General features: G+C 32.7%; 2 protein-coding genes across 3 annotated transcripts; both read left to right on the top strand.

The window, feature by feature from the left end:
- Positions 1–1506: 1506 nt before the first annotated feature.
- Positions 1507–4142, top strand: LOC114414922 (mitotic-spindle organizing protein 1B-like). 2 transcript variants are annotated; one of them, XM_028379383.1, is made up of 2 exons: positions 1507–1694; positions 3599–4142. In XM_028379383.1, exon 2 carries the CDS (start codon positions 3647–3649, stop codon positions 3869–3871), a length of 225 nt encoding a protein of 74 aa, XP_028235184.1. In that variant the 5' UTR covers positions 1507–1694; positions 3599–3646; the 3' UTR covers positions 3872–4142. The 2 variants fall into 2 exon arrangements, with proteins under 2 accessions (XP_028235184.1, XP_028235176.1); XM_028379375.1 differs by having other exon boundaries at positions 1509–1694; positions 3584–4142.
- A 21676-nt stretch (positions 4143–25818) lies between these two features.
- Positions 25819–27523, top strand: LOC114423725. Its single transcript, XM_028390620.1, has 4 exons — positions 25819–25892; positions 26250–26454; positions 26796–27001; positions 27322–27523. Exons 1-4 carry the CDS (start codon positions 25819–25821, stop codon positions 27521–27523), a joined length of 687 nt encoding a protein of 228 aa, XP_028246421.1.
- Positions 27524–27960: the final 437 nt, after the last annotated feature.

The raw sequence follows: 27960 nt of genomic DNA, 5'->3' as shown, positions 1-27960 counted from the left end.
AGTGTGATAAATTTATCAATCTGTTAATTTTTGTTCATTACTGTTAATAAAAGAACATATGTGACACATTTAGAGACAAATTTGTTAGCATTCTATATATTTGGAGACAAAAATGACTATTTAACCAAAATATAATGTAATATTCATATTCTCCCCTTTTTATATGTTGCAAACATAGTTAGAACAAACATAATAATAAGAATAATCTGTCAGTTTTGTTATGAACTTTCTATTATGACGACATTAGGTAGTGATAAACTCAAATTGAGTCTTATTTTTTTGTTAGAATTAACTTAATGATTGTGCATTTTAGTTTGAGTATCATATTTTGAGTAAAGTATTATCACTTGATTATCCTTATTAATTAATATTATGCTTATTATTATGTTTGTTTTAACTTATGCTTGATTTTCTATTTTTTAAGTGTTTATTGTAACGTTATGCTTACTATAATTAAAAAAGTAAAGATGAATATTAAATTATATTTTGGATAAATAGTCATTTTCATCCTTAAATGTAAAATAGACTCTTTCATTAACAAATTTGTCCTTGAAAATGTCACGTAGCTTCTTTCATTAACGCTAAAAAAGAGAAGTTAAGGAATAAATAGATTGTCATACTTTTTTCACTTTCGGATATTAAAATTTGAATTGAATTTTTATCTTTCAGGGACAAATTTGTCAATATTCTAATATTATTATTATTATCAAATTAATCATAAAACTGTCTTGAGTCTACGGTGCATCAGTGTTTTAGTTTTTTTGAAAATAGGGTTGTTACCATTTTACCAACATCTTAGCCGGCGTTTAATTCATGAATAATTTTTTTTAGTTACGTGAATATTATTTTTGAGAATAAAATACGGGAATATTATTATGAGTATATTATTGTAAAATATATTTTTGATTAACTATAAAAAATAGTTGAATATATTCTTTATATTCTCATAAATTATTAAAACATGTGTGTTTGATTTTTTTTTCAATATATAAAAATTGTCTTGGAGCACACTTAACGGATGTAGTTGGTTACAATAAAATAAGATCCCAGTAAATCTAGATAGTCTAATAAGTATTATGTTATTTCGACAAATTTAGAGATATTGAAATTTTAGTTAGAGAGTATCTTTCTCAAATACCTATCAATTAACATAATTAACATAAGTATGCAAAATAGAATTATGTAAATATAACATATAATAAAATATTCTATTAATTATAAGATCAACATTAAATAATTAGAATCACAAATATATTATTATTTAAACAGTTAAAATTATCTATTAAAAGAGGAACATTGTATAAAAAAACAAAAAAAATATTATGAGTTTACATGAAATTCACGGTAAATTAAATTGGGGGCAAGAATCAAATTCGTGAGATTTTTTTTTATAGTACATACGTGACGTAATAAATGTTTTTCTCTCTCTCTATTTTCGGCACTAAAAAATTTAACCGTTCCAGTAACTCAGCAAAGTCATATTAGAAGTTTGTTACACCCACCAGTTCTCACACACAAGACCCTAATTTCTCTCTCTCTCTCTCTCTCTCTCTCTCTCTCTCTCTCTCTCTCATCCGCATTTGCTCTCGGTGTCACCCCCGACAAAGGAGATCTGATTTTTGTTGTTCGTCTCACGGGCCTCGGCAACGGCAACAGCAACAACAACAACAACGGCAGTGAGTCACCGGATTCAGGTAATGAGCACGTATTACGGTTTGTTAGGCCTTGCTCTAGGGTTTGAGTGCTACTTTTGAATCATAACCATTAGATGCTTGATTTTATGAATACAGGAAGAAGCAGATTGTTTTGGGTCCTTTGGGATATTATTGTATTATAATAATATGTCAGTTTTGTTTCTGTTGGAGCACAGTTATATGTTCTATTCAGCACATCATATTAAGTAATGTAAAATTAAAGATGGAAATGAGTTAATTAAAAATTTGCTACCCTTGAAATCAAGCAAACAATTTCTCTGAGCCCATGTGCCCTTATGTTACATTTCAGAATTGATTTCTCTTTGGCATTCAGCCTGTGACCCTTTTTTAAATGTTTTTTTTTTAATTACTGATATTCATCAAGATTGGAGAACATCTCAAAATTAAGCCCCCCCTTCCTTTTCCTTGCTATCTATTAGGGTGTTTGGATTTTCTTTTGGCACCAACATACATGTGTCAACTCTGAAGCAACTCTCGGTTGCTTCTGCGTCTTTTACATAATTTTGACATAGAAACAAACATGGATTGATTACAAAAATCAAAACATGCTTTAACATGTATTTGAAGACTACTTATCTTCTCATATGTATGTCTTCTCTTCTGACCGAACTTTTATTTATTTATAATGGAAAAACAATAAACTAGGAAATTCTTTTACCACCTAATGGCAAAAAGAAAAGTGATGACTCATGTGTACCATTTGGGAAAGTCATGCTTCAATGATATTTCTTTAGGGCACGTGATGCCAATACTTGTTCTGTTTTTTTTTTTTTCATGCTGTTCAGGATTCAAACAGGGGCAGCAGATTCATATGGTCAATGACTAATATACGTCACCTCCACACTACTGTTAAAACAAGAAAAAAAAATGAAAATTTGGTTGTTACTCTAAAAAGTTTCAGAAGTTACTTTTTTCAATCTCTGATTCAAGTGTTTAAATTTCATTAAAAAGTAGATTGCAAGCAAATGGCAATAGAAGAAGCAATAGACAATTGATATTTAATGAAATAGTTCAAGTTTTGCTTTTTTATTAATGGTATTTAAAAAAAAAATATGGTTTTCCTCAAAGGGACTTGTGCTTAAGTTTTAATGGTATTATAGATAAGTAAGTTGAAACTTGAAAATTGGAAAGTGTTCTGGCAGACTCTCTATAAGAACTTTAAAATAGTGTGAAAGTTTATAGATTACAACATGGAAGAGAACCAACCTGAAGACTAGCCTAAAGTGACAGATTCTGTTCTGCCATGGGATTTTTTGTGTTCATATCTATTTGAAGCCAGTTTAACACACTTTAGCTTAGCTTAGATTTTGCTACTGTTACTTTAGATGTCAACTCTTTTTGCATGCCCTGTGGAGTTAACGAATTGCCTTAGCTTAGAATTAAGGCAATGATGGAGTATACTTTTGTTCAAAAGCCATTTTGACTTATTATGTCCATCTTGATGATCATTAGTATTATAGTATTTGTTGATGATCATTACTGTTTTCAGATTGGTTTCTACTTGTGCTTCTACACGCATTTCACAGGGTTTTTTTAGTGCCTGTATGCGTATGTATTTGCATTTTTAATGTTTGAATTATTTTAGCTTTAATTTTTCTCCTTAAGTTGATCCATGTAGCCGACCCCACCTAGTGGGATAAGGCGTTGTTGTTGTTGTTGTTGTTCATTTTTATTGTCAAATTTTATCATCTAAATAGAGATTTATGCAAAAGAAGGAAATTATTATTTCCCCATACGATAAATTGTCTAAGAGAAAATAAGAAACCTAATTATTTTATCCAAGAAAAAATATTTACTAATGTAGGTAATTCAATTTTCGAATGATTTATCCAAACACACTAATGTCTGAATGTCTGACCTGTGCTCAGGTGTTTTCATTTTAGTGATACTGGTGAGTTGAGCATACTCTGCCCAGTTCTCAGCTTTAAAGCATGGATCCGGAGGCTGCACGAACTGCTCGAGAATCTCTTGACCTGGCGTTCCATATGTCCAATATACTTGATACTGGTCTAGACCGTCACACACTTTCTGTTCTTATAGCACTTTGTGATCTTGGAGTCAATCCTGAAGCACTTGCTGCTGTTGTCAAGGAACTAAGAAAAGAGAAACCCTCTCTATCATCATCACTTCCTGCAGCTCCTTCTTCTTTGCCATAAATAAATGGATTTTTTTTTTTATTATATGCCATTCTGTTTATGCTGGCTGAAGTTTTTTTATAATCCATCCTGTTTATCTGTTCTTGATCTGGTTCATTGAATTTCTGTGTGCTTTGATTGTTCTTTTGCATGTTCTTCATTAGATGTATAGTGGCATTGTTATAGCACAAAACTGATATGTTGCAATTAGGAACTCTATTTGAAGGCTTATCTTTGAGTAAATTTTCTCATGGCTAAAATAGTTGAGTTACATTCTTGCACAGAGCTCTAACACCATTTTGTGCTGCTAGTCTGCAACTTGATCTTTTCACAAGCCAATTCTTTTTCATTTACTTTACACTTCCTTCTGTCTCTATCTTCCTTTTCATTACTTTGCTCGTCTCATTTATCACTCACTCTCTTGCCTTTGTATTCTTTCTCAAAGTTGCTAAGAATGCAGCAAAATTGATAAAATAATCGAGAAACCCATCGCCACAAATCACAAATGGCGGGAGAAATTAAACTATTTAGTTGAACCATTCTAAAAATTTTGCACATTTATTTTGAAAAAAGAAAAATAATGTTTTTAAGAAAGGAATGGCACTCATTACTAATCAAAATGGTGAAGTTGGGATAACACAAGAGATGAGATCCTTAGTCACTGCAATGGGAAGAATGGTACAATGAAACGGTTCAAGTTCTAGAAAATGAAAGTACTTTGGCATGAACTGAGTAGAATTAATGACTGGGTTCATTTCATATGAGGGCAGGGGAGATGCCACGTTCAAAGGTTAACATGAAGATTAACATTGTTCAATGAGCCCAGGTGGCATGTTTGTGAAGTTTCATCGTGCCCTTGCGTTACAACATACAAGATAGGATTCATTTTCATAGGCAGCAGCCGAATGATACTTACAAAAACTCAAACCTTGAAAATTAATTCCAAATAGTATGGAGATCTTATTACAGAATAAATATAAATTTAGATATTTAATTAAAAAAATATTTTGTTTCATATGTTTTTAGATAACATTTTTTTTAAAATTGCGTTGAAATAACAATTAATATGATTTAGATAACATTTCATATGTTTGATTTTACACTAAGGAATTGACTATGGACCGATTCTGAGTTGAAGTGCATGTTTGGAAAAAATTAATCAACGTGGATTTGCACACTATTGAAACACATGTTTAACTTCTTTTTTTTATTATTAGAGATCTTGCATATTTAAAAATTAGATTAAATTCAATTAACTTGAGTAAACTTAAATTCATTTAAGAGGCAGTCTCATCGTTTTTAAAACTTGGTTTACACAATTAAATTAATTAAAAATTAGTTTAACTTAAGGTAATTTATAATTATATTTCAAAATTTTCATTTTAAATATAAAGCTGTTTTTTTTATTGAAAGAGAATATAAACCTATACTAACACACACATGTATACTGAGACGTGTGTAATAATATTAATAATTATCAAATTAACTGTAAAATGATATTGAGTAAGAAGCAGTTAATAATATATGAAAAAATTTAAATTTATATTAGGAAAATATATTAAAGAGTAAAATTTTATTTTGTTTCTTGTCCCAATGCCCCGTCCTCTAAGGCCCCGCTCAGGTGGTTTCAGTTTAGTTTGAGTTTTTAGTATTATTTTTTCCCCTTGTTTCTGGTTTTTAAAAATTTGTTACAATCTGTGCACATTCAAGGCTTGGCAATGCTCATAGGAAGGGAAGGACAAATTGCGTTTTGTCCACGAGTGAAGGACCACTAAAAGCGTCTTGCTCACTCGCACTGCACAAGCTCGATTACGAGCATCATAGATTCACGTTTGCTTGATTTCAATTTGTCCTAGAGGTTAAGCACATGTTTTCCCAAATCGCTGAATCTAGCAGTGTTAATCAACTTGCATCTCCAACACCACCTTTTGCAAAATTTGATGTATCAATTAGGTTCCAGGTCAGTTAATTTAAGAATCCAGTTCCAGAAACTAGGTAACAATGTTACTCTTTTTTTATTTTTATTTTTGGTAGAGACCAAATATAACTTCTACCGAAGATAATATGGAACATGTTAGGATTGAATCATGATGGACAGTTTTTTCTCCTTGAAATGTTTAATACAATTATATATTCTTTGAGATAACCGGTTAAACTGAAATAATCTTTTTATTTTTTGGTCGCACTCAATGGTGTCAAGTTACTCTACAACCAGTTAAAGCTGATAGAGAACGGATGAAACCATTTTGTGGCAATTTATTAAAAAAGTTAGCTAGCCCAAGGCTATATGTTACATTAATTGCAAATAGTGGCTTGATAGCAAAAATTGCAGTTTGGAAGATTTTTTTTCTTCCCCTTTCTTTGAAGAAAACTGTAGCAGCCATTGCAAATATGGATCTTATAGCAAAAACTGTACTATATATCACTGAAAATTTGTTTTTTTTTTCCAGCCATTCAACACAGGCACATCATAGCATATTTAAATAGAAACCTACAAAAATTAATTTGTGCCCTAAAATACTAACACTATCTAATAAGCCTTCAACTGAAAAACAAGTGAATAATTTACAAAAAGTATACAAATGCATTTCATTTTTTTAACCTAAAAGGGAAAATATAAAATCCATGAACCCAATGAATAATCTGACTTTATTAAATATTTGGTCTGTTTTTCTCTATTGAATATTTTCATCACATTAATTTGACTGCTCCCACTCTCCTCCAACATAATATCCTACTGCACTTTCGTACCTATTTTCTGACTACAGAAAATAAAGATCGATCACAATTACATAAACTACGTACATATAGAAACACTTAATTAGGTAATTCTTCTAGTTCCTTTGATCAATGATGTGTACAAACTGACAAATAAAGATGAAGACATTGATTTAGCAATCATAAATGCTAGTCATGCGTGTTCAATAGTACTGTTGTTGGGCTTAAAGGGCAGTAATAATGGTGATTTTCAACACACATTGAAGTCTGTGTTTCCATCAACTTGTGGCACTTGATGATATCATCCTGCAAGAAGAGAAATTAAGACCTCAATGAAAACGTAAAATTATTTTATATCAATAAAGAGTACAAATAGAAGCATAATATAAATATCCTCTTGATTAGTTATTACCTTCTGGCTTTGGTTTAAGATACTCATAATATAAGCAATGTAAGTGTCTGATGTTGGTGGAAATAACTGGTCTAGAGTGCACCACAATGCAGACATACCAACAACACTTGGCCTGAATTCCATCATTTTCTGATCTGCAACATGGTTTGGAAATAAATAAGCAAAATGTTGACACCTTCCTGGTGAAGATATTTTCACCATCTTATCTTATGAAGTTACAAGATATTTTCACATTATTTGCTTTTATATATACCCTAGACCCTATTATGAAATCACATCAATCTTTTATTATTCTGTTTTCATATTTTCTGTTCTCTCTACATTTTATTTAAAAAGTATAAAGAGGTGTATGAAAATAATGTGAAAAACATTTTTCCAAACTAAGGACTTGTTTTTCAGAAAACATTTTTTATTTTCACTTTTAATTTTAAAAATGTTATATCTTATTTTTATTTGCAAAGGTTTATATAAATTTTCATTATTTTCTTTACAAATCCTTGAAAATAAAAAATAAAAAAATTAATGTGATATTTTTGTAATTAAAAATAAATAAAAAATCTTATGATCAAATAGATCCATGATTTGCACACATACCTAAAGTAGCTTGGACAAGGAGATCAGTGACTCGTGAAATAAGCTTCACATGATGATGAGGTTCCAAGAAATCAAAACCTAGCATTTCTGCAAAAGAAAAACTTGTCATAGAGTTAAGGCGCCACCCCAACGCCTTCAATAGGATCAGCTCCATTTTCAAAATTACGTTTGATTGGAATGAATAGTCCAAGCCCTCCACCTTCAAATTAAAGACAAAGCCACAACACTTCTATATATCAGTATATATTCATGTCAACATTTGTAAAATAAAAAAAAAATTGAGTTTCTTCATAAGTTAAAATTAGCTTATACATAATCTAACTTGTAAAAACTCTCTCATAATATCTTCTTCAGTTAAAAAAAATTCTACAAATTAATTTATGCATGAACTGATTTGAGCTACAAAAAAACTTATTTCATTATTTTTTGCTTATTTTCTTATCCTATAAGTGCTTCTATATAACCCTACCCATACAATTAATATATCATATGACATAAAATGATGGATGTAATGACAATTAGTCACCTGAATTTCATGCAACGAAAGTCCTGATATCTCATTGAACTTTATGGCAATTGATAAGCATGCAATAGAAAGCAATTCAAGCATCCAGTATTCCCAATCCTGGTAAAAGTAATGCTCATTATCACTTCTCATATATATTCAAAAAGTAATCAACAAATATTGCAAACTGATAAATAGCCAGCAATCCTTACATTGCATTGACAAATGGATACAAAGCGATCAAGATAATTAAAAGCCAAGAAAACTGTCCCAAAAGAAAGATTAAAGCGTCTTCTACACTGCATACACATGAAAGAATCAAGTGGAATAAGTTAATTGATGACTAATGATGTACTTTGTTCAGCAAAAATGGACAGAGCAAAGTACAAGGTAAGGACACCATTTAGCCTGAGAAGTCATTTTCTTTACACACAAATGATTACAAATGCCATCTATTTTTATTTTGAATATTTTTGTGCAAACAAAGTAAAATTTTCTAAAGTTATTATTAAAATAAGAAATAAAGATAGAAAATATTTTCACAAAAAGAGCAGTTAAGTTATATATTTGTGTTAAAGTTTGAAATGCCAAAGGAAACTTACCTTGATAAACCATTGAATAACTCTACACCTAGGAAAAATCAAATTGTTGGAGTGTAAGTACTTTGTATAGTCAGGTTCGGGCAAGCACAAGACCTCCTTCTCTAGACACACTGCAAAAGCCTCTTCAAACTCTTCATTTTCATAACTCTTTAGTGCAACAGGGTCACTAATAACTTCTTCAAAAGTATTTGCAGACTTTGAAAGCCACACCTCATCACATAGCAAATTATCCATACATAACCATGAATTGAAAACTAAAACTTAACAACGTGTGAGCCTTTTGGTTGGCACAAATTTCCAGGCATGCAAAAGGAAAATAACTACTTGCTTTGTAATAAAGGTATATGTTGTGTTATATATGTATGTATTTTATTTTATATCAGAAAGCCAAACACATTAATTAAGGGTGTGTTTGGAAATCTGTTAGAATGACATCGAATGGAAAAATCACATTTTCCGCCGCACAAACTGAAAAGTAATGTGAGTGTGAGATTGAGTCGAAAGTAAGTTCAGTTGGAAGAAACTGAAATCCAAACACTCATTAAGTCAATTAAGAAGGTTGAGTTTACAACTAAAGATGGGAAAGTTGTGAAACACAAGGGGAGGGTTGTTGTCATATTATCATTGGAGTTTAACATGGAGGTCCTCTCAATGACTAGAGCAATATGGTACTCGGTGACTGAAAGTGAAGTTGTGTGATAGATACTATGAAATATGAATGGTGATGGGATATATATAAGTTACATTAATATAATGTTATTTTTTATGGAAAGATTGGAGAGCGTGGTTGGGTAGTTACGGTTGGTACAAAAAGTGGCAAGGAGAAGTTAAAGAGAGAGAGAGAGGGAAATAAAAAGAAGGACACGTCCCGTATGAAATGGGGTAAATGCAAGAGTGGGTTTCTTGTTAATTTGCCACCCTAGCTTAGCTAATAGTGTGCGTGAACGCACGAGGAGGAGGTTGTCCTTGTGGATGTGCGCATAAATGTTTGTCTATTTTGTCTCTCTAATATTGCCTAGTGTATACGGTAAATGACTTATTACTCAAGACTAAAGTAGTGTAATTCTATAAATGGTCTAATCTATTTCTTGATTTTTTAAAGCTTGCATTCTCCATGAAAATCTTAATTTACAATCACAAGTTTTTTTATGGGTTAAAATAATTATTTGATTCATTTAGGAATCAGTCACCGTATAAAAACAGTAATTCTTAGTAACTCTAGATGTAGATGACATAAAAGTATCCATGGAATAATTCGTGGCTAGCTAAAACTCTAGATGACATGGATACTTGTAACTAAAACTCGCTATGCATTAAAAACTCCCTACGCACTAAAAACTCGCTATGCACTAAAAACTTTTTCGATAACATTCAAAAAATATCATTAAATATTATTCATATATTTTTGTAACATTTTATCAAATATGATGTATAACTCTTGTCATTAAAAGTTTTACTAACATGAAATGCACAATATTTGATAAAATGTCAGAAAAAATGTTAATAACATTTATTCATATTTGATGACATTTTTTAAATGTTGGCAAAAGTTTTTAACAATATTTTTACCAATTGTTAAGAAAAAAAATGTTAAATATTACATATGTAGTAGTGCCTATAGTTTTAAATTATTTAACTATCTTTAATTATATATAAAGGAAAATGTTCAATTTCTTAGTATAATTAAATACATATTTCAAAATTATTTATTTTAGTATAGACTTAATTGTAAAATCTGTTTCTCTATTTTGTCTATTTCACTAAATCGATTCTTCTATTTTTTTAATTTACTATTTGAGTCCCCCTATATTTCAAAATTCATTATCTTTGTCCCCAAAATTTTAACCGAATGCTAAATTTTAAACGTTAAAAAGTTGATAAATATTTTCTTAAAAAATAAGAACTTAAAAAAAATATTTGAGAAAGAACTAGAACCATGGTCTTTGGAGTGAATAATACACTCCTTTACCACTATAACCACGTGACTATTTGGATATTTGGTGTAAAATATAACATTAATATAAGTTTTATGTAAAAATAGTTCAAAATTTAAACTTTATTTTTTTAATTTATTATATTTTTATAATCTTTTATATTATCTTTTAAAATGATATATATATATATATATATATATATATATATATATATATATATATAAGATTAAATTCTATTTTCGCATAAATTAGAATATGTTTACTTATATAAGCTTTATTTTAATTTTATATATATTATATTTTATAATCTTATGTATTTTTATGAGACTATTCAAAACTTATTTTATACAATAAATATATATAATTTAAATTTTATTTTTAATGTATATTCTTTTTTTTTTATATAAATCAACTTCATAAAATGATAGTATTTTATTATGTTTTAAAATATTTATATATGTAATTTAATGAAAGTATTTTTTACATATATTAAGATATTGTTGTTATTTATTATAATAGTATTTTTTATTTATATTTAACTTTATTTAATCATGTATGTAATTTTTTAAAGAATTAAATTATATATTAAAGATACATAATTAAATGAAACGATAGTATTTTTTATTTTTAAAAATATTTATGCATGTGATTTATTGACATTATTTTTGTAATCTATATTACAATAAATAACATGAATATATTAATATAGATTTAAAAATATTGTCACTAAATCACAAACATTATTATAAAAGATAAATATAATATATAAAATAAAAATAAAACTTATATAAATACACATATTCTAATTTATGTGAAAATAGAATTTAATCTTATATATTATATTGTAAAAGACAACATATAAGATTATAAAAATATAATAAATTAAAAAAGAATAAAATTTAAATTTTGAACTATTTTCACATAAAACTTATATTAATATTATATTATGCACTAAATATTAAAATGACTACTTGGGTGTAGTAATAAAAAAGTGTGCTTCTTACTTCAAGGATCATGGTTCTAGTCCTTCATCAAACACTTTTTTAAGTTCTTATTTTTTAAGAAAATAAGAACAAAATTTGAATTTTGAACTATTTTCACATATTCTAATTTATGAGAAAATAGAATTTAATCTTATATATTATATTTTAAAAGATAATATATAATATTATAAAAATATAATAAATTAAAAAAATAAAGTTTAATTTTAAACTATTTTAGTATAAAACTTATATTAATGCTATATTTTGTACCAAATATTAAAATGACTACTTGGGTGTAGTGGTAAAAGAGTGTGTTTCATTTCAAGGATCATGAGTGTGCTGTAGAAGCAAGATATTTTGATGTTTTGATGATGCCAAAGGATCAAGTGCTTCTCAAGTTTTATTCATGACAAGAATCCAAGAATCCAAGAAAATCAAGATATATGATCAAGTTGATCTCTAGAATCTTAGGAAGAAGTTTCCAAATTGAAAAAGCAAAAGGTTTGGCCAAAGAATTTTATCTAAATCATTTTAAATTGAGATTTACTCTCTGGTAATCGATTACCAAAGGATGTAATCGATTATCAGTGGCCAATATGCTTTCTGAAAAGGTTTTAAATATTTTAGAAAGCATGTAATCGATTACACATGGCTTGTAATCAATTACCAGAGGTTTGAAACATTTTAAAATAGCCATAAGAAATTTGAATTTAAATTTCAAAATTATGTAATCGATTATAGTAAGTTGGTAATCGATTACCAGTGTTTAAATATTCAAATTTCAAATAAGAAGAGTCATAACTCTTCAGAAGTAACTTTGTAATCGATTACACCATTATTGTAATCGATTACTGGTAAGGATTTTCGAATATAACTCCCAACAGTCACATATTTTCAAATGTTTTTGAATGGTCATCAAAGGCCTATATATAAGTGACTTGGGATACGAAAATTCTTGAGTTTTTATTGTCCAGAATGTCTTGTCCTCTCAAAAGAAAATGAGAGAGATTCCAAGAGAATTTCATTGTCAAATGCTATCTCAAAAGAAACTCTTGGGCAAACACCTACAAATCCATTAAGAGTTCATCCATAGACATCAATTGTAATATCCTTCTCTTCAAGAGAGAATTCTTCTTTCTTTCTTCTCATTCAAAGAGATTGTTTAAGGGACCGAGGGTCTCTTAAGTTGTAAGGAATGCTGAATACAAGGGAAGGGTTGTCCCTGTGTGGTTCAGACTTTGTAAACGGATTTTTACAAAGGGAGTGGAAAATCTCAAGTGGGTTGCTTGAGTATTGGACGTAGGCACGAAATTTTCTGAACCAGTATAAAACTGTGTTTGCATTCTCTCTTCCCTTATCTTATTTATTTTGTTGCAATAAATTGTGTCTTGCATGTTTAAAGAACATTATTAAATTGATTGCTTTCTGCATTCTGAGCCTATCTCTTTTAGAAGGGGGGGTTAAAAGTTTGTTAGTGGAAAATTAATTCACCCTTTCTTAAGATTTTTGAGGCCATATGTCTAACATGTGCTTCTTATTTCAAAATACAATATTAAAAGAGTGTGCTTCATCAAACATTTTTTTAAGTTCTTATTTTTTAAGAAAATGTTGATCAACTTTCTAGTATAGTCAACGTTTACAATTTAACAATCAACGGTTAAAATCAACTCTGAGGGACTAAGATATTGTATTTTGAAATATAGGAAGACTCAAATACTGAATTAAAAAATAAGAAGACCGATTTGGTGAAATAGGCAAAATAGGGGGATGAATTTTGCAATTAAGTCTTTAGTATAAGACGAGTTCTAGGGTTCATCACCCTCACATGTGGTCTAGGGTACACCACTTTTATTCACCATTAGATTCATCTAATCTCACCACTCTTATCTTACATCCTCCAATCTAGTTTCCTCTAGATTCATCTGCTCCATTAGTCACCGTGACATGCCATTGAAGGCAGACTCATCACCACCCACCATTGCCATTCTCCTACTATCACAATCCACCACCACTAGATGTCACAAGCCATTGCCAATTGAGAATGTTTAAGCGAGTGTATGATTACATAAGAAAGGACATGATGAAAAATAATTGTATGCGAAAAGATATCATTGTAAACACCAATTGATTTTTTTTTTTTTTTATAGAAAATGTGAATTGAACATATACAAAGGTAAATCCATGGTTTAAATGGGGAGAGAGACACTGCCTACATCAATTCAAATTTCTTCAATTTTAAATTCTTTGTTTGGATAGGACAATTCAATTTCCTCCATAAGCAAAATTTCAATTTTATATTTTAAATAGATGAAATTTAAATACTAAACTTTATAGAAAACAACCACAATCTAATTTTGAAATATTAATTAAAAAATATTTTTCAATTTTTAATAGCTTAAAAATACAAAATATTGATAATTTTAACTAGGGTTGTTTTGCCTAACCACAAGTGATGTTTTTAAACTGACATCAACCAAGACTATTTTTCGGTCGACATCAAATAGGATTTTTTTGTCAAAGTATGTCATGAATATTTGTCAGCTGACATCAGCCGGGGCTATTTTTCGGTTAACGTTGGTTGAGTCTATTTTTTAGCCGATGTTGGCTAGGTTTTTTTACCAATATCGACTAGGGTTTGTTTGGTCGACATTGGCTAGGGTCTTTTCGAACGACATTGACCAAGGCTATTTTTAGCCAACGTTAGCCTAAAAAATTCTAGCAGGCGTTGACAAAAAAATCTACCCAATATCGGCTAAAAAATAGCTTGGTCGATGCCGACCAATATAACCTACCCGATGTCAGTCGAAAAACATCATTGGTCAACGTTGACCAAAAAATTCCTAGTCAAAGTTGGCTAAAAAATAGCCCTGACCAATATCAGACAAAAAACCCTACCCAACATCGGCTATAAAATAGCCTTGACTGATGTTGGCTAAAAAATAGCTCTGACCGATGTCGACCGAAAAAACTCTAGTGGATGTCGACTGTAAGAACCTAGTCGATGTCGACTGTAAGAACCTAGTCGATGTCGACTGTAAGAACCTAGTCGATGTCGACTAAAAATAGTCATACCTGATGTCAGTAAAAAATACTTAGCTAGTGTTAGCAAAAAAAACCCTAGACAACATCAACAAAAAAAATAGTTAACGTGGTTAAGAAATAGCTCTGGCTGATGTCAGCCAAAAAATCCTAGTCAACATCGGCAAAAAAAATCCTAAACGATGTTAGCTAAGAAAATCTAGTTGACATAAGCCAAAATACCCTAGCTAACATCGATTGAAAAATAACCCTAGTCGATATTGGCTAAAAATAGCTTTGGGTGGAAAAACCTAGTTGACGTCGGCTAAAAAACCCTAGCAGGTGTCTACTTAAAAGTTAGTCATGATTGATGCCAGTAGAAAAAATCTAGTCAACTTCGGCCAAAAAAATCATTGGTCAACATCAACTAACGGCAAAAAAAAAAATCGTTGGCCGACATCAACAAAAAATTCTCATGACTAACGTTAGTGAGAAAATAACCCTAACCAACATCATCTAAAAAAATCTTAGCCGATATCGGCAAAAAATAACTTTGGTTGACATCATACAAAAAATTCTGACCCAAAAAACCTCGGCCAACATCAATGAAACAACTTATATCGATGTCAGCCGTAAAAACTTTGGTCACCCGGAGTTGTGAGTGTTGAGCGAGAAAAAGTCGCGAGCAAGAACGTGAATTAGAGTGAGCATCTTTGAAAAAAGAATTTCAAATTCTATATTTTTTGAGAGAATTTGAAATCTCATTATTTTATTCAATCAAAATGATTCATAAAAATACCAAAAATTAAATATGCTTTCAAATATTCTATCAAAATAAACTATTTTATCATGAATCATTTTAAATTCCTTAAAAAATGAATTTCTCTGCTGAATTACTCTATCCAAACATGCTATTTTAAAGTGGGGTGGACCAAAGAGTTGTTTGGGCTAAATAGATGTTTCGCTCAACCCTAATTTTCAGTGAGTTGCATGAAGAGATCATAGAAATTATCGAAAGGAGAGAGGAAGAAAACCTATATTATTACAGATGCAAATGCATATATATATATATATATATATATATATATATATATATATATATATATATATATATATATATTTGTAAATCATACATCTCTTTAAAATATCTATATGTGCTATTGGATGTGGGTAGGTTCAACTTGTAAGGATCAAAATAGTTCACTTGAATACCTTGATAGGAAATCTGTAAGTGGAATTAAAAATCCTTACTAAGGCTTGAGGACCCTGGCCTTGGAAAAATACTCCGATGTTATTACATGTAAAGTGGGTCAAATTTAGTTTTTGTTAAACCGAGTAAATCTTTATCAATGAGCCCTATTTGGGCTATATGTTTGGATATACTTGATATACCAATTTCCAATTATGTTGCATTTTTAATTATTGAGGTTCATCAATAATGACCAGAAAAAAAAAAAGTTCTGATGAAAAAGTCGTGTCCTTATAATATATCACCATGACCAGAATTTTCTAACTGCTGATATTTATTGGTGGAAACGAAAACTTTGACGGCACCTTGGCCATGGCGAAGGCTGCTTTGAATGATGATGTAAACAAAGGATCACATGAACCAAGGTCTATTGTTAATTTTGCATACTCATTCACAGTACAATTTACTGATAATTACATTGAAAAATCAGATGAGCACTAGGAATTAAGTGTCACAATTGGGATCGCAACGGAATGATGTAAATTTTTTATTTAAAATGGAGTTGTTACTATAATATTTTAAATTGAAGAAAAACATTAAAAAATCTTTAAAATAAATTTTGGAGTCAGAAATGAGTTTGAGATTCTATTACAATTAGAGAAGATATTAACACTCTATAATGCTCACGGTATCTTTAATTAATTGTGTAACATTATTAATTTTATAAATATTTACTTTAACCCAAAAAATATATTCTTGAATCTTATTATAAAAAGACTCCTTTTTTTATACTCTATTAAAACTTAGCACAAACATTTAAGCTATCAAATGACTAGTCATCAAATCCTCATAATTCACAATGTTAAAGATAGATTCAGTATTCAATTAATGTCATAAATTGTTGCTTATTTTAATAAAATATTATTTCTGAAAATTTTGATTTTTTAAATTTATTCTAACCCAAGAGTTTATGATAGGAAATGGCTATTCTATAAGCTGTTATGATTTTAAAACATTAAAGGTAGAATTGCTATCAATTAATATTATCAAACCATTGCATGAAGTAAAAATAGATTATTTAGAATCACATCCATCACAAGTGAGTAGATTCAAACACTCAAAGTTATAATCCCTAATTTTTATTTTACCATGAATTACATTTGTTGTTCTTGATTAAAAGAGAATTATACATGCGATTTTCACAACATATATAATTCATCACAAAATAAAATATGTCAGGAACTAGATTTAGAATTGTAGCAAGAATTTTTTGCACCATCCATGAAATGAGTGGAGCATGAGGTTAGCACATACATGCATTCAATCTAATTTATTCCTTTTGACAATTTATTTTTCTTTTATGTATAAAGTAAAAACAAGTTAATCCATATTCATATCCTAGAAACAATGATGCACACACGCTCACGAAAAGAATGATAGCAAGAATAATAAAAACAATCAACATATATAAGAATCATGCAAATTAACATAAAAAAGAAATTATAGAAAATATATATGAATTGCACGTAATGAAACAAAAGAGAGAAATAACAATGCACTTCATTCATTTTAATAAGTCAACATGAGAAATCGTACAATGGAGTAAATCAAAACTTTGTGTGTGCCTCTTTAATTGTTGCATTGAGTTATAGCCGTCAAAACTTTTAAATATGCCTCCGAGTTGTGCATAAATTTCACCCTTCTCCTCTCTATTTTTTCCATTTTGTTTTCATCCTCCTTTTGTCGGTATGTAAGTGTAGTTTTTATAGACCTCTTCTAGGTTTTTGTTGTAATCACTGAATCCTACTCATCCACCTATTTCTCTCCACTGTCCACTATTTGTCAATTATGTAACCAACTTATCCCTTTTGACTCAGTCTTCTCTTATTTAGCTAACTATTATCTTCTAAAAAATCTTCTTTTTGTAACTGAAGATATTTTATGATGACATGATCTTCTCTTGTAACCATATCTTATTTTTATATTTATTTAATATTTTTAAAAAATTAAAATATTCTTCCAGATAAAATTGGTTATTCACAGTTGCCCCTCTTTATTGGTGTCTTATCAAATAATCTAAATAATGATGTTTTGTAGATTATTAAGGTAAGAGACAAGTAAAGAAGTGAATCAATTTTATTCGGGAACCCAATATGTGGTGATGAGCAAGTAGAGGCTCTTCGAAGTTGTCGAGCAGATGTCAGGCTTGAGTTCAGGAGTTGAATACATTTTCCAAGTACATTCTGGGCATGTAGCAAGTGTCGGGTTGATTCTGGGCTTGAATGTTGGTATTGGGTCGTTTTCGGGATTGAATGATGGTGTTGAGTCGGCTCCGGCCTTGCCTACTGGTGTTGGACTCGATTGTTGCTGTCGGGTCGATTATGGGCTTAACTGTTGGTGTCGGGTCAATTCCAGGCTTTGGCTACCGGTGCCAAGTCGATTATGGGCTTTGACTGCTGGTGCTGGGTCGGTTACGGGCTTTGAAGATGGAATATTGATGTTAGGCAACTTGGTCATTGAAACTGAAATGATTGTAAGTTGTGTCAGGCAGTATTGGGCTTCAAGAAAAACATTGTAACTTGTGCAAGGTAGGTACTGGGCTTAAAAGGTGCCTGGTAAGTACTGGCTTGAAGAGAAAGGGCAAGGGGCTAGGTAACTTTGTAACTAAAGGAACGTATGCTACTCCCTTGAAGGTCTAAGAAAAAATTAGAGGCTTCACGGACTAAGAAGTTCAAATGGGAATGAAGCACATGAAATGCAATGCAATGCAAATGAGATATGATGCAAAGATATCATGAGACACCAACTATTAGACTGCACTTTTCCTTTTTGCTTGATTTTCTCTAGAAAGTAAGGGATCCTTAATCCTTATGATGTCATGCGCCCTAAGCTCATGGATGATGGAGGAATTATGACTCGTCTCACCTTTGGTCAAACAACATCGGAGTACTTCCTTAGGTTGTTCTCAAGCTACTGCTAAAGATTATGAGCCAGTAGTGAGGCTATTCTGCTTGTCACATTGTCAGGATTCATCAAACCCATTGTAGCTTTCAAAAAATTATTAAAGTAAATGTAATGCTTTAAAATTTAAAATACCATTTCCTTTCAGTACATCATTATTAAAAGCACGATGAACAAACAAACAAAGAAAAGAGGAAATTTTATTCCAGAAAGAAAGAATATATTTACAGAGATTGTCATTTCATAACAAAGAGAAAGGTATATACAATGAACTTGAAACCAAATGATAGTAGAAACGACGCTTTTCATATAAATAATGCTAGCATCACATCATTGATATTGATTGCTCTTTGAAGAAGCATGCTCCATGTAAATCATCATGCCTTTTGTCCCACTTTAGATTCAACGCACCTGTTGCCTTGGTTGATAACCTCAAGACATCATCTGCCCCCATTTTGACCCTAATTTTTTGCCTGAGCTGTTCTTTTGAGTTTTCAACTCAACGGGTCACTCTAATTTTTGCCTAGATTGCTCTTTCGAGTTTTCAACCTAGTGAGCTTTCTTTATTTCTTTCTTTTTTTTAAAGCATAGTATTTCTTCACTACGTCAGAGTTCACATGATATGGTAAGTCCTTTCCATCCATGTTTGTGAGGATCAAATCTCCTCCAAAGAATTCTTTCTTAACCACATAAGGTCCTTCATAATTTGGGGCCCACTTTCCTAGACGATCTTTTTAAGCTGGGAAGATTTTTTTTTGGTACCAATTCTCCTTCCTGAAATTCTCAAGGGCATACTTTATTTTCAAATCATTTCTTTAGTCTCCTTTGATACAGTTGACCATGGCATATCACATTCAACCTTTTCTCCTCAAGGAGTTTCAACTGATCGAATTGCATTTGGGCCTATTCTGCTTCTTGTAACTCGACCTCCATTAATACTCTTAAGGAAGGGATTTCAACCTCAATTGGAAGGACTGCCTCCATCCCATACACCAAGGAAAATGGGGTTGCACTAGTTGAGGTACGGAAAAATGTACAATATCCATGTAAGGTGAATGGGAGTATGCCATGTCAATCTTTGTATGTCACTGCCATCTTCTGAATGATCTTTTTGTTGTGCTTCTTGGCCACTTCAACTATCCCATTCATCTTTGGATGATATAGGATAGAATTATGATGTTGACTCTTGAAGCCAACAAACAACTTTGTCATCATCTTATTGTTCAAATTAGTTGCATTGTCGGTGATGAGTTTGCTTGGTATGCCATAGCGACAAATCAATTCTTTCTTGATGAATTTCTCTATCACATTTCGAGTTACCCTGACATATGAAACAACTTCAACCCATTTAGTGAAATAATCAATTGCTACTAGAATGAAGTGATGCCCATTTGACGCTTTGGGTTCTATGGGCCCAATGACATCCATTCCCCACATAGAAAAAGGCCAAGGAGATGATAGTACATTCAATGACATTGGTAGAACATTGATATTATCAGCATATGTCTGGCACTTGTGACATTTCCTCACATAATTATAATAGTCTATCTTTATTGATGTTATCTACAGATCTGAGCAACACCATATCATGATTTTTCTTATACAATACATACCCATTTAGGAAAAAGCTCATTGCTAGTCTTCTTAATGTTCTTTTGTCATTCTCTGAGGCATTTGGAGGATACTCTCAACTCTTGATATACATTTGATGTAAAAGTACCATGGTTTCCCATCAGATTCCTCTTCTACTAAGCGACAATATGCAGGCTGATCATGACGTTGGATCCTTATAAGTGGCATGCCCTCATCATTGCTCAATGCAAACATGGATGATAAAGTGGCTAGTGCATCTACCAATTGGTTATCTTCACGAGGAATGTGCTCGAATGTGATTTCTTCAAATTGTTTAACCAATTCCTTAATGTGGGTTTGGTAAGGAGTTAGCTTTGCATATCAAGTTTCTCATTCACCTTTTAATTGATGGATCACCAGTGTTGAGTCACCATAAACCTCAAGTTTTTTTATTTTTTGATTCCACAACCACCTGTAACCCCAAAATGCATGCCTCATACTTTGATATATTGTTGGTACAATTAAAGCATATCCTAGCCATGATTAGGATATACTGCTTCTCTAGGGAGAGTAATATAACTCCTATCTCGTGGTCCATGATGTTGGAAGCACCATTAAACCATATGATCCATCCTCTTCCTTTTGACGAATCTTTGTTGTTAAACAACGCCATTATGCCTTCATCCGGGAATTCACATTGCATTGACTGATAATCTTCAACAGGTTGGTGTACTAGATAATCTGCCAGAGCACTACCTTTAACTGTTTTTTTGTGTCACATGTACAATGTCATATTCTGATAAAAGAACTTGCCAACGAGTGATCCTTCCTATAAGAGAAGGCTTCTAAAAAATATACTTGGTTGGATCCATTTTAGACACCAACCAAGTTGTGTGACTTAGCATATAGTGCCTTCAGCAATGACAAAGCACAACAAGTTCGCTCTAAAAATGAATATCTGGTTTCACAACCAGTGAACTTCTTGCTTAAATAGTATATAGCATGCTCTTTTCTTCCAGAATCATCATGTTGCCCTAATACACAACCCATAGATCCATCAAGCATTGTTAGATACATTATGAGGGGTCTTCCAGCAACTGGGGGGGACTAAGATTGGGGGACTTTGCAAGTATTGCTTTATTTTCTCAATTGCTTCCTGACAATCATTATTCCACTCCGAAGGATGATTTTTACGTAGAAATTTGAAGATAGGTTCACATGTTGCCTTTAGTTGGGATATAAATCAAGCAATATAATTCAACCTTCCCAAGAAACCTCAAATCTCATTTTTCGTGCGAGGGGTGGCATTTCCAAGATTGCATGAACTTTGTCAGGATCCATTTCAATTCCTCTTTGGCTGACGATGAAACCTAATAATTTGTCAGATTTGACGCCAAAAGTGCATTTGGCTAGATTTAGCCATAGTTTGAACTTCCGTAGCCGCTCAAACAATTTCTGCATATGGATTACATGATCTTCTGCATTTGGCTAGATTTGACGCCAAAAGTGCATTTGGCTAGACTTCATGTCATCCACATAAACTTTGAACTCTTTATGCATCATGTCTTGGAATAAAGTCACCATCCCCCTCTAATATGTTTCCCCAACATTCTTCAACCCAAACGGCATGATCTTATAACAAAAGGTGCCCCAAGGCGTGATGAATGTGGTTTTCTCCCTATCCTCTTCAGCCATTTTAATATGGTTGTATCCTGAGTATCCATCCATGAAGGAAAAGAAAGAATGACATGTTGTATTATCTAATAGCATGCCAATATGAGGTAATTGGAAATCGTTTTTTGGGTTGGCTTTATTTAGATCTCGGTAGTTGACACACATTCAAACTTTTCCATCTTTCTTAGGTACTGAAACTATGTTGGCAACCCATTGTGGGTATTTGGCAACAACTATAAATCCTACATCAAGTTGCCTCTTGACCTTCTCCCTAATCTTTAGGTATAGCTCTGGTTTCATTTGCCTTAACTTTTGTTTGACTAGAGAACATTCTAGCTTCAATGGCAACTTATGCTCCACTATGTTAACATCAAGTCCTAGCATATCTCGGTATAGCCAAGCAAAGACACCAGTATATTCACGTAAGAGCTTTATCAGCTTATTGTGCTCGTTTTCGCTTATTAATGTTCCTACTTTAACATCTTTTTTCTCATCTTAAGACCCCAAATTAATTATATCAACTGGTTCTTTATGGGGGGAATCTGTTTAGTTTCTTGCTTTACCAACCTTAATAACCCTGAAGATATACCTTTTTTGTCTTTGCTTTCTTCATCTTATTGATTATCGGGACAATCAAAACTGCTTGATGTGATACTAGCATTGCCAATTTCAAGTGTGTCATTCTTAAGTTTTAAATTTGAATTCATATCTATAAGGAGCTTGATAATCTTCCAATGGTTGAACTTGAAGATTGGTGGACAAGCAGGAACTAAGTTGAAAGACTTGTCTTCTGAAATGTCTTCCTTGGAAGCTACTATCGTGTTAGGAAACTCAAACCCAACACTCCAAAAGTTTTCTTGTAAATCGCAAATAGGGACCCCCTCAATTCTAGGCTCTATGCTTTCCTATTGAGCTAGTCTTCTTTCCATTTTTCCAAGCATAACCTGCCTTTTATCAGGTTTTGATGGTTTGTAGCCCATATCAAATCAATCTTTGTTTTGCACCAAATCAAGTGATTATGTTACCCTATCCATGTCTTCCTAGTCCATGGCCATATTGATACACATTCTCTAGCATAACTTTTGCTACCATCATGGAAGGACCTAACGGTTAGGTAATTGCCTTCTCTTCCTTCACATAAATAGCATTTACAATTTCAAGCCCTTGGAATGAGGTCTCCAAGGTTTCCTCAACAACTTCAATATAAGGAGTGGATGTTGGCTTACTGACTAGTAGATCCTACTTAGCAAAAATAATGACCAGTTTGTCATCAACAAAGAATTTCAGTTTCTGGTACAAAGTAGAGGGCACTGCTCTTGTGTCATGAATCCAAGGCCTTCCTAGAAGACAACTATATGTTGGCACTGTGATGCCCTAAAATTTTGATAACTTAAAATTGATGGTTAATGTAATTCTTGTGTTATTTGATTGATTTGGATGAGTTGAGGTGTTATGTCAGTTAGTTATGTGTGATTACTTGATTTGGATATTAGGTTATGTGGTGTTTGATTGAACTATGTTGAAACTGTGGGATTTTCCTAAACTTGTTCCGGTAAAACTGTTGGATATTAGGTCAAGTTTTACCTAAACATGTTCCGGTAAAACCGCGATCCCAGATTCGTTAACCGTTGGATTGCCTTCAAATCTGGACTGTAAGTTCGTAACCCACGTCTTCACACTTTGACTGTTAGAATTTTCAAAATAACACATTTGGACATCTCGCTTAGCGATACAAGTGCGCTAAGCACAATTCTAACCTGTGAGGAATTACGCTCACTGTGAAATGTCGTGCTCAACGCATATCCCAACCCAAGAGGAAATTTGCTCAGCACCAAAGGCTGCGCTCACCGTAATTCCCAACAAAAAAGGAAATTCACTCAGTGTGAGATGTTGCGCTCAGCGCAAGAGGCCGAACTCAGTGCCAAAAGTGGATTTCCATGATCAGTGCATTGATGGTGCCCATGTGTCATAATTCATACTACATGAAAATAGTATAAACTTTGTCAATACGTACTTGTAGTTTTTCATGAGAGAAAATACTTGTACTTGGGGGCATGTCACTCAGTTTGGAACTCCCTTGTGACTTACGTTGATCACCATGGGATGGGGGATGGGAGTTGCCTATGCATGACAGGGTGACCTCGACACTTTCCGCCTAGTTTTCCTTAGTGTGAGTGTCACATGGAAACGCTCATACTATTTCCTAAGGAATGGTACCACATTGCATTTGAGGGTTAAGGTCAAGTGCATGCATCATACTAAGCATGATTGATTGGAATTGTGGAAAACTGATGACTACTTGTTAAATGTATGTTGGACTAATGGACATTTGTGTATGATTATGATATTTGTTAATGTTTTCTTACTAATCATGCTCATTTGATTTTCATGTTGATTCCTTTTATATTAAACTCACCCTTCTAATTTTTGTGTCGTGTGGTTGGTACATGTAATGATCACGAACCTTCGTTCATGGGAGCAGATGGACAACAATAGATTACATGGAGTGAGATTCTTTTGTTGGATCCGCCAAGTCGATGTGATGACATTGACATTATTTTTGGAGAAAGTTGTGTTTTGTTAATCAACTCCTTCGTAGCAGGTGCTATGATTCTTTTTTAATTGAGGATGTAAATCAAATATTTAATTATATGTATAAAATAATTTACTTTCCGTCATATGAATGATGTGTATTGAGTTACATATATATGTGTGTGTGTGGGGTGTGTGTGTGTGTGTGTGTATGTGTCTGTGTATTCAATCAAGTTTTTCCATTGTTTGCTGAATGTATATCGCAAAAAATTTACTCTCATTTTTCAAAAGCAAATAAACGGGGTTTTCATTTAAAAATTGAAATTTACACGATTTAGAGTAGTGATATCATAGCTACTAGGCAGGTCATTACATTAGTGGTATCAGAGCCAGGTTGAACCTTTTGGCCAGTGAGTTGAGAGTCTGCTATGTTTCTTTGTGCATTCTATGGTTGCCTTGTTGAATGCTTAATGTTTGAGTACTTGATTGTTTGATAGTTACTCTAGTTGTTTGTAGTTGGAACTTACTCACCTTGTTGTATTTCCATGAGTTATAGAGATTTGAGTGGTGTAGTCATAACATGTTTGTATCCTTGATGTATGCTATACCATGAGTTTAAATGCCTTATCATGAGTTATTAGACTGACCATCTGTATAATTTGTGAAGTGCAATGGGATGATATGGAAAGCAGTCAGGAATACAAAGGATGGAAAATGAGTGTTAATGTCTCGAGAGAGGACTGTCTTAGAGGAGTAATTTCTTGAGGCATCAACTCTCAAGAGTAACTAAGTAGGGACTTAAGATAGGTGTGATTTTGTTTTGTTCTTTTTCTTGTGTGTATTCCTTCCACGTTCTCACTTCTTGGTGTGCATAGGGAGTGATGGTTGGCCGGAATGATCGTGCGATAGCTTATGCTCTCCAAGCCTTAGCTTAGGCTATAGGGAATCAAAATAAGGGACATGCTATTAGAGTTGCTGAGTATCAAGGGTTGGACCACTTCCAACAAAACAATCCCCTTGCTTTCAATGGAGGATACAACCCTGATGGTGGTTAGAATTGGATAAGGGAGATTGAGAAAATATTATGACTGATGGCATTTTCGGAGGGGCAGAAGGTTGCTTTTGGTACATATACTCTGGTGGAAAAAGCTAAGTATTGGTGGGAAAACACTCACCAATGCTTGGAGGTTAAAGGTCAAGCTATGACCTAGGAAATCTTCAAGAGGCTATTTTTGGAGAAATACTTTCATGAGGATGTTAGGAACAAGAAAGAGATGGAGTTCCTAGAGCTCAAGCAGGGGAACATGACTGTGGCTGAATATGCAACTAAGTTAGAGGAACTGGTGAGGTACTTTCCTCACTGCCAAGGAAGAGATAGTCAAAGTTCAAAATGTGTGAAGTTTTTGAACGACTTGTAGCCTAAGTTGAAACAAGCTGTGAACTATCAAGGTGTTCGTCAGTTTCCATTATTGGTGAACATGTGTCAAATTTGGGATGAAGACTCCAGAGACAGGGTGGCCTACTATTGGAGTACGGGCATAATGAAGAATAAAAAGAATAGACCTCAAAATTAAGGAAACCCATACCCAACCTCTCCTAAGAAACATAGTAATCGCCCCAACAATCAGAGGACTGTTGTTATGGGGTTTGTTGGTGGTAGTGGTAGCAAACCCACTCCTTTCTCCACTCAGATAATTTGTTTCAGGTGTCGTAAGCTAGGCCACATCTCCTTAAATTGTACCGATAAGGACATGATCTGCTTCAACTGTAAGCAAAAGGGGCATATTCAGAGAGATTGTCCATATCTCAAGAATAAGCAGAATGGTAGGGATTTGAATGACCAAATTAAAGGTCTGAAGGCCATGGGAAGGGTCTTTATTCTTAACGGTGTCGAAGCTTCAAAATCCAAGGTAAACGTTTCATAAGTGTGATTCCCTTACTTGTGTTATTTGATTCCAGTGCAACCCATTCTTTTATATCTTGTTCGTGTGTAGAGAAATTTAAGCTCCTTGTGTCTTCTTTAAATAATGATCTTGTGGTAGAGACCCCAACTAGCAGTCATGTGTTAACTTCTAATGTGCGTTTGAATTGTCCTGTGGAAATTTCTAGTAGAACATTCTTGATTGATCTAACTTGTTTACCTTTGAGTGAAATTGATGTTATTCTGGGTAAGGACTGGTTATCTTCCAACCATGTCTTGCTAAACTATTTTGATAAAATTGTGGTGTTTGATGATTCTGGAGTAAGTAAGGATAGGATGTTTATCTCTACCAACCAAGTTGTGACATCTTTAAAAGAAGATGCTCAAGTGTACATGATCATGTTTAACCTGGAAGTAGAGACAAAGGTTTCCATGGGTGACCTTCTTGTTGTCAGAGAGTTTCCTGAAGTGTTTCCTGAGGATATATTTGATTTGCCACTTAAGAGAGATAGAGTTCTCCTTAGACCTGGTACCTGGTGCTGGACCCATATCCATAACCCCTTATAAGATGTCTCCTATAGAGTTAGTTGAGCTTAAGAAACAGTTAGAGGTGTTATTGGATAAGAAATTTGTGAGACCCAGTGTTGTTAGTGAAAAAGAAAGATGGGACCATGAGGTTGTGTGTAGACTACCACCAGTTAAATAAGGTGACGATTAAGAATAAGTACCCTTTGCCTAAAATAGATGACCTTATGGACCAGCTGGTAGGAGCTTATGTGTTTAGCAAGATAGATCTTAGGTCAAGTTACCATCAGATTTGAGTGAAGTCTGACGATATTCTGAAGACTGCTTTTAGGACCCAATATGGTCACTACGAGTATTTGGTCATGCCCTTCGATGTGACTAACACTCTTGGTGTGTTTGTGGATTACATGAATAAATTTTTTCACCCTTACCTTGATAGTTTTGTGGTGGTATTCATAGTTGATATTTTGGTATACTCCAAAGACTATAGAGGAACACGAAGAGCACTTAAGGATTGTGCCATAGACCCTTAAGGACCGACAACTTTATGCTAAGCTGTCCAAATGTAAGTTTTGGTTGGAGAAAGTTAGTTTCCAAAGGCATATGATATCTCAATAGGGTATAGCTGTAGATCCCTCTAAGATAGAAGTTATCCTTGAGTGTGAGAGTCCCAAGTCTATTTTTGAGATTAGGAGTTTTCTGGGTTTAACGGAACATTACCGGTGATTCATAGAAGGTTTCTCCAAGTTAGCTTTACATTTGACCAAACTGACTCGTAAGGGTCAAGCTTTTGTGTGGGATACCCACTGTGAGCATAGTTTCCAAACCCTTAAGGAAAAGTTGATGATCGCTCACGTGCTAGTTTTGCCTAACTCGAGAGAACCCTTTTAGGTGTATTGTGATGCATCATGGATGGGTTTAGGAGGAGTGTTGATGCAAAATGGCCAAGTAGTGGCCTATGCTTCTAGAC

Source organism: Glycine soja, chromosome 1 (genome assembly GCF_004193775.1).
Source record: "Glycine soja cultivar W05 chromosome 1, ASM419377v2, whole genome shotgun sequence".
In the NCBI taxonomy this organism is placed as follows: Eukaryota; Viridiplantae; Streptophyta; class Magnoliopsida; order Fabales; family Fabaceae; genus Glycine; species Glycine soja.
The sequence above is the reverse complement of the archived record's forward strand: the minus strand, read 5'-3'. Positions and strand labels throughout refer to the sequence as shown.